This window comes from Schistocerca piceifrons, chromosome 7 (assembly GCF_021461385.2).
Source record: "Schistocerca piceifrons isolate TAMUIC-IGC-003096 chromosome 7, iqSchPice1.1, whole genome shotgun sequence".
NCBI lineage: Eukaryota > Metazoa > Arthropoda > Insecta > Orthoptera > Acrididae > Schistocerca > Schistocerca piceifrons.
In genome coordinates, this window is record NC_060144.1 from 52171846 (window position 1) to 52182594 (window position 10749).

Below are 10749 nucleotides of genomic sequence, written 5' to 3' on the forward strand. Positions count from 1 at the left end.
CCCCTTACGAGAATAAGCAGTGTCTATTGTGCGAAATTTCGAAACGTGCTGAAAGGACCTCAGTCATCGATGTTTAAACTTTTTTATGTGCACAATTTTTGTTTCTCCACAATGTGAAACTAGCCCTGATATTCACACTAATATTATGCATTACTGATATTTTTTTAAGAGAAGAGGAAGAATGATGTAAGCGTGATTGCGTTTTATTAGGTTAGACAGAGTAACAATCAGTCGTAGAATTAAGTTGCTTTAATATGACATTTATAGCCACAACGCAGATCAGATTTCGACCTGTGTCAGGTCATTATCAATGCAGTGCAGAATTGTAGCAGTTGTTCGTGCTCAAGTGAATGCTTACCCAGTTCAGTAATGGTTGAACTATGTAAGCATTCACTTGAGCACGAACAACTGCTACAATTCCGCACTGCATTGATAATGCCCTGACTCAGGTCGAAATCTGATCTGCGTTGTGACTATAAATGTCATATTGTTGTTGTTGTGGTCTTCAGTCCTGAGACTGGTTTGATGCAGCTCTCCATGCTACTCTATCCTGTGCAAGCTTCTTCATCTCCCAGTTCATACTGCAGCCTACATCCTTCTGAATCTGTTTAGTGTATTCATATCTTGGACTCCCTCTGCGGTTTTTACCCAACACGCTGCCCTCCAATACTAAATTGGTGATCCCTCGATGCCTCAGAACATGTCCTATCAACCGATCCCTTCTTCTAGTCAAGTTGTGCCACAAACTCCTCTTCTCCCCAGTTCTATTCAGTACCTCTTCATTAGTTATGTGATCTACCCTTCTAATCTTAAGCATTCTTCTGTAGCACCAAATTTCGAAGCTTCTATTCTCTTCTTGTCCAAACTATTTATTTTCCATGTTTCACTTCCGAGGGGCATGAAAGGGAAGCAGTGGTTGGGAAGGGAGTGAGACAGGGTTGCAGCTTCTCCCCGATGTTATTCAATCTGTATATTGAGCAAGCAGTGAAGGAAACAAAAGAAAAATTCGGAGTAGGTATTAAAATCTATGGAGAAGAAATAAAAACTTTGAGGTTCACCGATGACATTGTAATTCTGTCAGAGACAGCAAAGGACTTGGAAGAGCAGTTGAACGGAATGGATAGTGTCTTGAAAGGAGGATATAAGATGAACATCAACAAAAGCAAACGAGGATAATGGAATGTAGTCGAATTAAGTCGGGTGATGCCGAGGGATTAGATTAGGAAATGAGACACTTAAAGTAGTAAAGGAGTTTTGCTATTTGGGAAGAAAAATAAATGATGATGGTCGAAGTAGAGAGGATATAAAATGTAGACTGGCAATGGCAAGGAAACCGTTTCTGAAGAAGAGAAATTTGTTAATTTCGAGTATAGATTTAAGTGTCAGGAAGTCGTTTCTGAAAGTATTTGTATGGAGTGTAGCCATGTATGGAAATGAAACATGGACGATAAATAGTTTGGACAAGAAGACAATAGAAGCTTTAGAAATGTGGTGCTACAGAAGAATGCTGAAGATTAGATGGGTAGATCACATAACTAATGAGGAGGTGATGCATAGGATTGGAGAGAAGAGAAGTTTGTGGCACAACTTGACTAGAAGAAGGGATCGGTTGGTAGGACATGATCTGAGGCATCAACGGATCACCAATTTAATACTGGAGGGCATCGTAGAGGGTAAAAATTGTAGAGGGAGACCAAGAAATGAATACACTAAGCAGATTCAGGAGGATGTAGGCTGCAATAGGTAGTGGGAGATGAAGAAGCTTGCACAGGATAGAGTAGCATGGAGAGTTGCATCAAACCAGTCTCAGGACTGAAGACCACAGCAACAACAATATATGGCTACACTCCATACAAATACTTTCAGAAACGACATCCTGACACTTAAATCTATACTCGATGTTAGCAAATTTCTCTTCTTTAGAAACGCTTTCCTTGCCATTGTCAGTAAAGCAACTTAATTCTACGACTGAATGCGTTGCGTGCACCCACCCCATGGAGGGCAACCTGATGCGTTTTATTAGTTTATTTCGAAACTAGTTTGGAGCGTAAGAGCGGCACAGAGGGTGTCTAGGCTGAGGCGAGCTGCGGTGAGCGCTACTCACGTCCCACAGGTCGAGGAAGCCCCGCCCCTTGGACGCCTGCCCGCCGGCGCGCTCCTCGTCGTCGTCTTCCTCGTCGTCGCGGTCGTACTTGTGTATCTCGTGCAGCCGCTGCTGCTGGTCGTCCTTGCCGGCCTGCGACGCGTCGCCCGCCAGAATCGTCTTGGTCGCGGTCGCACTCGACGTCGTCACGGAAACGGCCGTCGCGGTCGGGACAGGTTTCGTCACCGGGGCGACCGCCTTGTGCAGCGGCAGCGGCGGCGTCATCGGCGACCCTGCGGCGGTCCCGGAAGGAGGGGTGGCCGCCACGGGAGACCGCACCGACGACGGCGTGGGTGCGCTGTTGGCCGGCGACGCGACCCCGGAGGGCGCCGGCGAGTGGCAGGGTGGCGGCAGCGCCGGCGGCGGCGGCGTCGGCGTCGGCGTCGCCGGGGACAGCGACCTCGACGCGCAGGGCGTCGACCGCGGGACCGACGCCGCCGCCGCCGCCCACGACGGCGGAGCGCCGACCGTCACGGGCGACGCGGCTCCGGTGCCGCCCCAGCCCGGCGGGGAGCCGGCCTTCCCCGCGAGCACCGCCGTCGCCGGGGCCGCGTGCGGCACGCTCGCCGGCAAACTCGCCACCAGCGGCACCGGCTGCAGCGCCTTCTGCCCCGTCGCGCCGGGCGCCGACACGAACGCCGGCGGCGCAGCCGGGGGGGCGGTGACGGCCCCCGTCGCGGCCGTGACGGCGGAGAACGCCTTCGTCACAGAGGGGACGGTCCTGGTGAAGGCCGGCGTCGTCCCGGAGGCGGAGGGCGCCGTCGCCGTGATGGGGGCCACCCTGCCCACGGCCGACGCTGCCGTGGCCGTCACGGGCGTGAATATCTTTATACCGGAAGGCGACAGCCTCGAGACGGGGGTCGCCGCAGATGTGACAGCCTTAGGCAGGACCGGCACTGCTCTCAAATCCGCTGCTGCCGCCGTCGTCGCAGGTTGCTTCTTCGCCGAAGTGGCAGCAGTAGTCGCCGGTGTCGCAGCCGCCGAATAGGTCGGCATTTTAGAGACGGCCGCAGCCGCTGTCGTAGCAGCAGGAGTGACACTGGCAGGGACAGTCTTGGCTGGCGGCGCCGCGCTGCTGCTCGTGCCCACTGGGCTCTGCTGTGCCGCGGAAGCCGCCGGAGTTGTTTTTGTAGCAGCTGCCGTCACTGCAGTTGACGTCTTCGGCACAGCGGGAGGCAGTACCTTAGCTCCCTGCTGCTCCGCTACACTCGTTTTTCGATCGGTCGCTTGTTGCGGCGCTGGGACCACACTTCCGTTTTTAGTCGCGGAGGGCGTGGTACTCGCAGAAGTGGCTGTCAGCTTGGTAGTCTCTGCCTTCTGAGCTGGCGTTGTAACTGGCGCTGTCGCTGTCGACACGGCGGTAAACGTTGTCCGTGGCGCCGACTCGACAGCTGTCGTCTTTGGTGCTGACGGCGCCGTCTTGAGCTCTTGGTGCGCGACGATCTTCGGGACCGAACTGGGCTCCGCCGTCTTCACAGACGGGGTCGCTTGCGGTATCGAGACTGTAGCTGGGGTAATTTTACTCGCCGATGACACGCCCGCCGTCGGAGGTGGCTTCGGAACCGACGGAGCCGTCGAGGCCACAGATGTCGCGGATCTGGGAAGCTTCGACTCTGCCGTCTTCAGAGCGCCAGTGGTGGTAGGTTCAGGGACAACGGTAGCTGTCGCAGTCACAGTCTTCGGCACTGAGGGGGCACTAGTAGAGGCGCTAGCTGTTGTCGTCGGCTTCGCCGGTGTGGCGACAGGAATCGAAGTAACGGCAGGTGTTTTTGCCACTGTGGATGCAGCCGTCGTCTTCGCGGCAGTAGGTACAGTACTTGTTGCAGGCGTCGCCGAAGCTGTAGTTGGCGGTGTTGCGACAGCGGAGGTCTTGCCGACATCAGGTGTAGAACCCTTCTGATCGCTCGGCGCTGGAGCCACACTCTCCGGTTTCGGAACAGACTGAGCAGCGGTCGTGGGAATTGCGCTAACCTTCTCCTTCGCCGTCGACGGGGCAGACGGCTTACCACTCTTGTCCGTCGACATCTTGGCCTCCGTAGCGGCAGCACTACTTACACTAGTTGCGGACGTCACTTTTGCGTCAGCCTTCGGAAGAGCTGTCGACGTAGATTTCGCCTGCGTTGCAGAAGTAGGAACCGAAGTAACCGGAGACGTTTTCGACACCGACGGGGCTGTTGTGGCGCTCGGTGTTGTAGGTTTCGTACTGGTAATTGCAGTAGTTTTCGGCTGTTTCGCGGGATCAGTTTTCGAGGTCACAGGAGACGTCTTAGACGGCGGCTGTGCAGTTGTGACAGACACAGAAGCAGGTGGGAGCTTCGCAGCAGCGATCTGCGTAGATTTTCCAGTTACCGGTGGAGCTTTCGCGTCACTGCTCGTCGAAGTAATCGGAGACTGGACAGTAGTGGTACTCGGAAGTGTTGCAGACTTCGGGGATGTCGTCTTCGCGTGTGTAGCCGCCTTCGACATTGAGGGAGCACTGGTCGCATGGGACACGGTCTTAGGTGCCGCAGACTTGGAAGCCACTGTGGTAGGTTTCGGGACGCCGCTCGTCGAAGACACTGGTGGTGTCGAAGACACCGGAAGAGCACTCGTCATAGCACTCGACGGTTTCGGGTCTTTAGCCGCGGCAGTTGTGGTAGTTTTAGCCTGCACCGACGTAGCTGGAGGCGTCTTCGAAGCCGGTGTGGCACTAGTAACACTCGGGGTGACAGACTTCGTAGTCGCAGTCGTCGGCTTAACTGCAGCAGACGGTGCACTCGTCTTCGATACTGACGCCTTCGAGGGCGCCGAAGCAGACGCGGTCGCCGGTTTCGTCTTGGGCGGCATCTTACCTGTGGAAGAGCTGGGCGCAGTTTTTGGTGGAGAGCCACCACCGGCAGCAGCAGGAGCCGCGGACTTGGACGCCGGAGCCCTGGTGGTAGCAGTGGTGGTCTTGGGCGCAGCCGCTGCCGGCGGCGAAGTCTTGGCCGGCGCCGCGCTAGTGGAGCCGCTGACGGGCTTGGAAGCCGCCTTGGCGGCCGCTTCTGCAGGCTTCACGGTGGCAGGTCTGGCTGTCCCGGCGGGTGCGGCGGTGGTGGTGGCCGGCGCAGCGCCGCTGCCCTCAGCTGGCGTCGAGGTCCCGCTCTTACCGCCCTTAGAAGACGACATCGCGCCGAGTTGTCGGACACCTCCGCCGCAGGTGTCTGGCGGCCGCTGACGGTGACCGCGTGCAGCGACTAGAGGCCCAGCGGGAGGCGAGAGGCGAGCGGCGGCGGCGGCGGGGGCGGCGTACGGGCGGCCAGTGTGGCTCGCAGCAGCGCTGGAGCGGGACTGGGCGCTCGGCCGCCGGGAGGCGGCGGAGGCGGCGGCGGCGGCGGCGGCGGCGGCGGCGATCAATAGGCGCCGGAGCAGACGCGCGCCCCGCGCTCACTGACCTATCTACGGGCGCGCGGGCCTTGCCCAAAAGGCGGCGCAGTACGCCGCTCCGGCACATCTGGGCCACGCCGAACATTCCGCCGCCAGCACTCCACCCTGCTCACTAATTCACGGCTTCGCGTTGCTTCCGCTTCTGTACCGTGTAGCAGCGTCAGTTTTATGTCTGTAAGAAGCGCGTTACTCTGCACAGTTACGTCGTAGCTTTTGACCGGGACTAGCAGGTTAAAGTTCCCGTCTGACCATTCGTATTTATGCTGTATACTATTTTTTCAGACCACACGAATTAAATGCGGTGATGGTTATCGCTAGACTGGACAGTATCCGCACCTATTGAGTACCGAAGTGCCACGCATAAATTCGAGATGTTTCCGGTACTCTTATCTCGGGTTCTAATAGCTATAAAAAGGTAGGGTCAAGTGTTTAGGATAGGCTTTGCCATAGGGATCATTTGTGTACCCAATAGAAGCATCGTCTTAGTATCACTGTCCTACAGAAAGTATACACATCCCCCTACACATGGATCAAATCAGTTGATTCTTTCTACATTTGATGTTATCTACAGTGGACGTGATGGAACTTATGGAGGAACCATTACTTCATGGGCGGTTCCTCGAAAATCCTAACAAAGGGTTGGTAAAACTTTGAACATAGCTGCTAAGATTCAGTGACCTTGTCAGAATTATGTTAGAACAAATAAGCCCTCGGTCACAAATATTAAGTCAAAATTGATCAGGTTTCGACGCTACTATGAGCGTCCTCTTCAGAATTAAACTAACTGTTCTAAAACATATTACGTATATAATACATTAATAAAATTAAAGTTTGTACTGACTGGAACACTTGTTCACGCAAGTACGAGCAGCCCTTAGTGGCTCGCCATCTTATTTAAAACTATTCATGACGTCGCCTTTCCGGCTCAGATTTTTTTTTAAAATATGACTTGCAGGTACTCATCTCTTTCCAGTCAGTACAAAATTTAATTTTATTAATGTATTATATACATATATATTTTGACTTAATATTTATGACCGAGGGCTTATTTGTTCTAACAAAAAGGGTTAGCTTTTTTACTGTAATTTCGCCTTCAGGAGGGGATCACACCCCTGCCGAGAATTGAGGAACTGCTACGCACGGAAAATGGCTGAAACTTTTGCGATGTATCCCTATGATCCCGATGTCGAACAACCTTGAAAATTTTCTTTATATCTTTATCCGTTTCGAAGCTACGGAGGTTCAAGATTACCCTATTTCCGCACGTAAAATCCGGCATGACGCGAAATCTAAATAATAAATAATCGCATCAAATTGCCCACGTTTCAATGGTATGAATATGTTCCTATTTATTTAAAAGACTGACCGACAATGGAGTACCACTTGCCTCATTCTACCCTTCTCAGCACCTTTAACAACTTTCCTAAAAAATTTGGCATCCGAACATATCCGCCCTTCTTTATGCTAAGAAGGAAGGTGGCACTGGTAAATATATGGTAAATATATACTGGGTAATAGTAGCTGTGTTACAGAAACAGCAATGGAGACAATGGCAGTTTGAGAGAAAGACAGGGACACTCTGGCAGTGGAACGTGGTTGACAGTGACAGAGCAGTGCTAGGAGGAAAGTGAGGCAGGAAGGTGCCGGTGGGACGGGGGGGGGGGGGGGGGGGAGGGGAAATAAAGAGAAAGAGGATGTGGCCACAGCCAGTGATAACGAGAGACGGGTTACACGACTATGACAATGAGGATAAGGGAGATGTTAACACTGAGAAGAGACAGCAACAGTTGGGAGGAAGGAATGAGATATTAGCAGGAAGTGAGAGCAAGAGGGAGAGAGAGACACTGAGAGTGTAGGACCGAAGGAGGTTGTGTCTGTGAGAAGGTAACAATGACAGAGAGACACAAACTAATAATGACATTGAGTTGGGCTGAATGAGTGAGTGGAAAGAGCAGTACGATAGCTTGTGGGAATTTGAGGTGAGTTGCATGTTAGAAAAAGAGCGAATATGTTCGCATGCCAAAATTTTTGGGAAAAATTTTAAAGGTCGTAAGGAAAGTAGAATTAGGTTGCTGGTACCCCACTTTTCAGTCAGAATATTTTAAATAAACAGTAACATATTCGCATTTTTTGTGCTCCGATAGGGGTATTTTTCCGCTGGTAAATAAACTTTCGCTATTTGGGCAAGTGTAGGCGCAAAACTATTTACCTCATGAGTACGCAACTTTATAGGAACGATGTTCAAACTGTGCACTGCAGCGTTTGCGTTCTTAGTAATGTTAATGTAATAAATTAGCGTTAGTCTCCGGCACTTTTACGGCGACGTAGATTTGAAGCACAAGCATCAGTGTGCATTACACAAGCTGTCCTGAATGTACATGGTCGTCACACTGAGCAACGTTTGTAATCTATAACGTAAACATTGAACGCAATTAACAAAAATTGTGTTACCCTCTCACGTGTAAATTAAAACGTGTTTCTTTCAGTGGCTTATTCACTATTTCTCTTCCGCGTGTCGTTACAAATGCTTCCACAAAGTTTTATTGCCCCCACGTGCACTCATTTTTCATGGAGACTCTCTCAGGCAACAGAAGTTTAATTATAACCACCCTGTAGGTTACCAGCATTTTAGTTCCCTATCTTTGTCAAACTGAACTTTTAATCCACCTCTAATGATCAATACGACGGCGAAACGTTAATCCTGAACATTCCAGAAAATTCCTGCAAAAAGTCCTTGCATAATAATGTTTTAGTTCACGTTTGCCTGTATATGGTAGGTGGACTGGAAAAGTAATTTCTCATGCTATGCACGCTTTCACGGCCGCTATTTGCGTTCTCGGTTATGTTTGTTTTATGGGCATTTGGCCGTACTCCGAGTCATATTTCTGTGTGTAATGTTTCGTCTTCTACTGCTGCGGACATCACCAGAGGCTATAAACGTTCAGATAGCAGTCACAGTCTTGAACAAGCTTAGCTGTAGAAACAGTTCGACTAGCAGAGCTGGTTTATGTTTGTTACTTTTTCCCGTTTGAAGACTGTCATGGTGTCTTCAACATTGGAATATAAAACGTGAGGCATAGAAATATGCATTGCACCACAGCCTAAGATCTATAAAATAAAAATAGCGAGAATAATTGGTATTGCTGCAATTTTCAGTGTGCGAAAGCTGGTTTGGTGCAGTTGTTCTCGCTGTTCCATCCTGTGCAGACCTCTTCGTCTCCGAATAGTTATTCCAACTTTCACCCATATGTCTCTGCTTACAGTATTCATCTCTTGGTTACCTCCACAGTTTTTACCACCCAAATATTACATCTACATCTGCGTGATTACTCTGCAATTCACAATTAAGTGCCGGGCAGAGAGTTCACCGGACCACCTTCAAGATATTGTCTACTGTTTCGCTCTCGAACAGTGCGCTGGAGAAAACGAACAGTTACATATTTCCATTGGAGCTCTGATTTCTCTATCTTGTTATGATGATCATTCCTCATTATGTAGGTGGGCGCCAACAAAATATTTTCACACACTGAGGAGAAAGTTTGTGATTGAAATTTCATGAGAAGGTCCTTCCGAAACGAAAAACGTCTTTGATTTAGTAATTGCCATCGCACTTCGCGTAACACATCCACTTTCTCCCTTGCTTCGCTGCCGTTCTTTAAACGTTTTCGATGGCTTCCGTCAGTCCTACACTCCTAGAAATTGAAATAAGAACACCGTGAATTCATTGTCCCAGGAAGGGGAAACTTTATTGCCACATTCCTGGGGTCAGATACATCACATGATCACACTGACAGAACCACAGGCACATAGACACAGGCAACAGAGCATGCACAATGTCGGCACTAGTACAGTGTATATCCACCTTTCGCAGCAATGCAGGCTGCTATTCTCCCATGGAGGCGATCGTAGAGATGCTGGATGTAGTCCTGTGGAACGGCTTGCCATGCCATTTCCACCTGGCGCCTCAGTTGGACCAGCGTTCGTGCTGGACGTGCAGACCGCGTGAGACGACGCTTCATCCAGTCCCAAACATGCTCAATGGGGGACAGATCCGGAGATCTTGCTGGCCAGGGAAGTTGACTTACACCTTCTAGAGTACGTTGGGTGGCACGGGATACATGCGGACGTGCATTGTCCTGTTGGAACAGCAAGTTCCCTTGCCGGTCTAGGAATGGTAGAACGATGGGTTCGATGACGGTTTGGATGTACCGTGCACTATTCAGTGTCCCCTCGACGATCACCAGTGGTGTACGGCCAGTGTAGGAGATCGCTCCCCACACCATGATGCCGGGTGTTGGCCCTGTGTGCCTCGGTCGTATGCAGTCCTGATTGTGGCGCTCACCTGCACGGCGCCAAACACGCATACGACCATCATTGGCACCAAGGCAGAAGCGACTCTCATCGCTGAAGACGACACGTCTCCATTCGTCCCTCCATTCACGCCTGTCGCGACACCACTGGAGGCGGGCTGCACGATGTTGGGGCGTGAGCGGAAGACGGCCTAACGGTGTGCGGGACCGTAGCCCAGCTTCATGGAGACGGTTGCGAATGGTCCTCGCCGATACCCCAGGAGCAACAGTGTCCCTAATTTGCTGGGAAGTGGCGGTGCGGTCCCCTACGGCACTGCGTAGGATCCTACGGTCTTGGCGTGCATCCGTGCGTCGCTGCGGTCCGGTCCCAGGTCGACGGGCACGTGCACCTTCCGCCGACCACTGGCGACAACATCGATGTACTGTGGAGACCTCACGTCCCACGTGTTGAGCAATTCGGCGGTACGTCCACCCGGCCTCCCGCATGCCCACTATACGCCCTCGCTGAAAGTCCGTCAACTGCACATACGGTTCACGTCCACGCTGTCGCGGCATGCTACCAGTGTTAAAGACTGCGATGGAGTTCCGTATGCCACGGCAAACTGGCTGACACTGACGGCGGCGGTGCACAAATGCTGCGCAGCTAGCGCCATTCGACGGCCAACACCGCGGTTCCTGGTGTGTCCGCTGTGCCGTGCGTGTGATCATTGCTTGTACAGCCCTCTCGCAGTGTCCGGAGCAAGTATGGTGGGTCTGACACACCGGTGTCAATGTGTTCTTTTTTCCATTTCCAGGAGTGTATCTTATACGGATCGCAAGCTGCGCAGCAGTACTCCAGAACAGGGCGGACAAACTCAGTCTAAGCAGTGTCTTTAGTAGACCTGTTGCATT

General features: G+C 51.8%; 1 protein-coding gene across 1 annotated transcript; it reads right to left on the minus strand.

Annotated features, from left to right (window-relative positions):
• Positions 1–2035: 2035 nt before the first annotated feature.
• Positions 2036–3139, minus strand: LOC124805417 (ice-structuring glycoprotein-like). The gene has a single exon (XM_047265978.1). It carries the CDS (start codon positions 3137–3139, stop codon positions 2036–2038), a length of 1104 nt encoding a protein of 367 aa, XP_047121934.1.
• Between the last annotated feature and the right edge of the window lie 7610 nt (positions 3140–10749).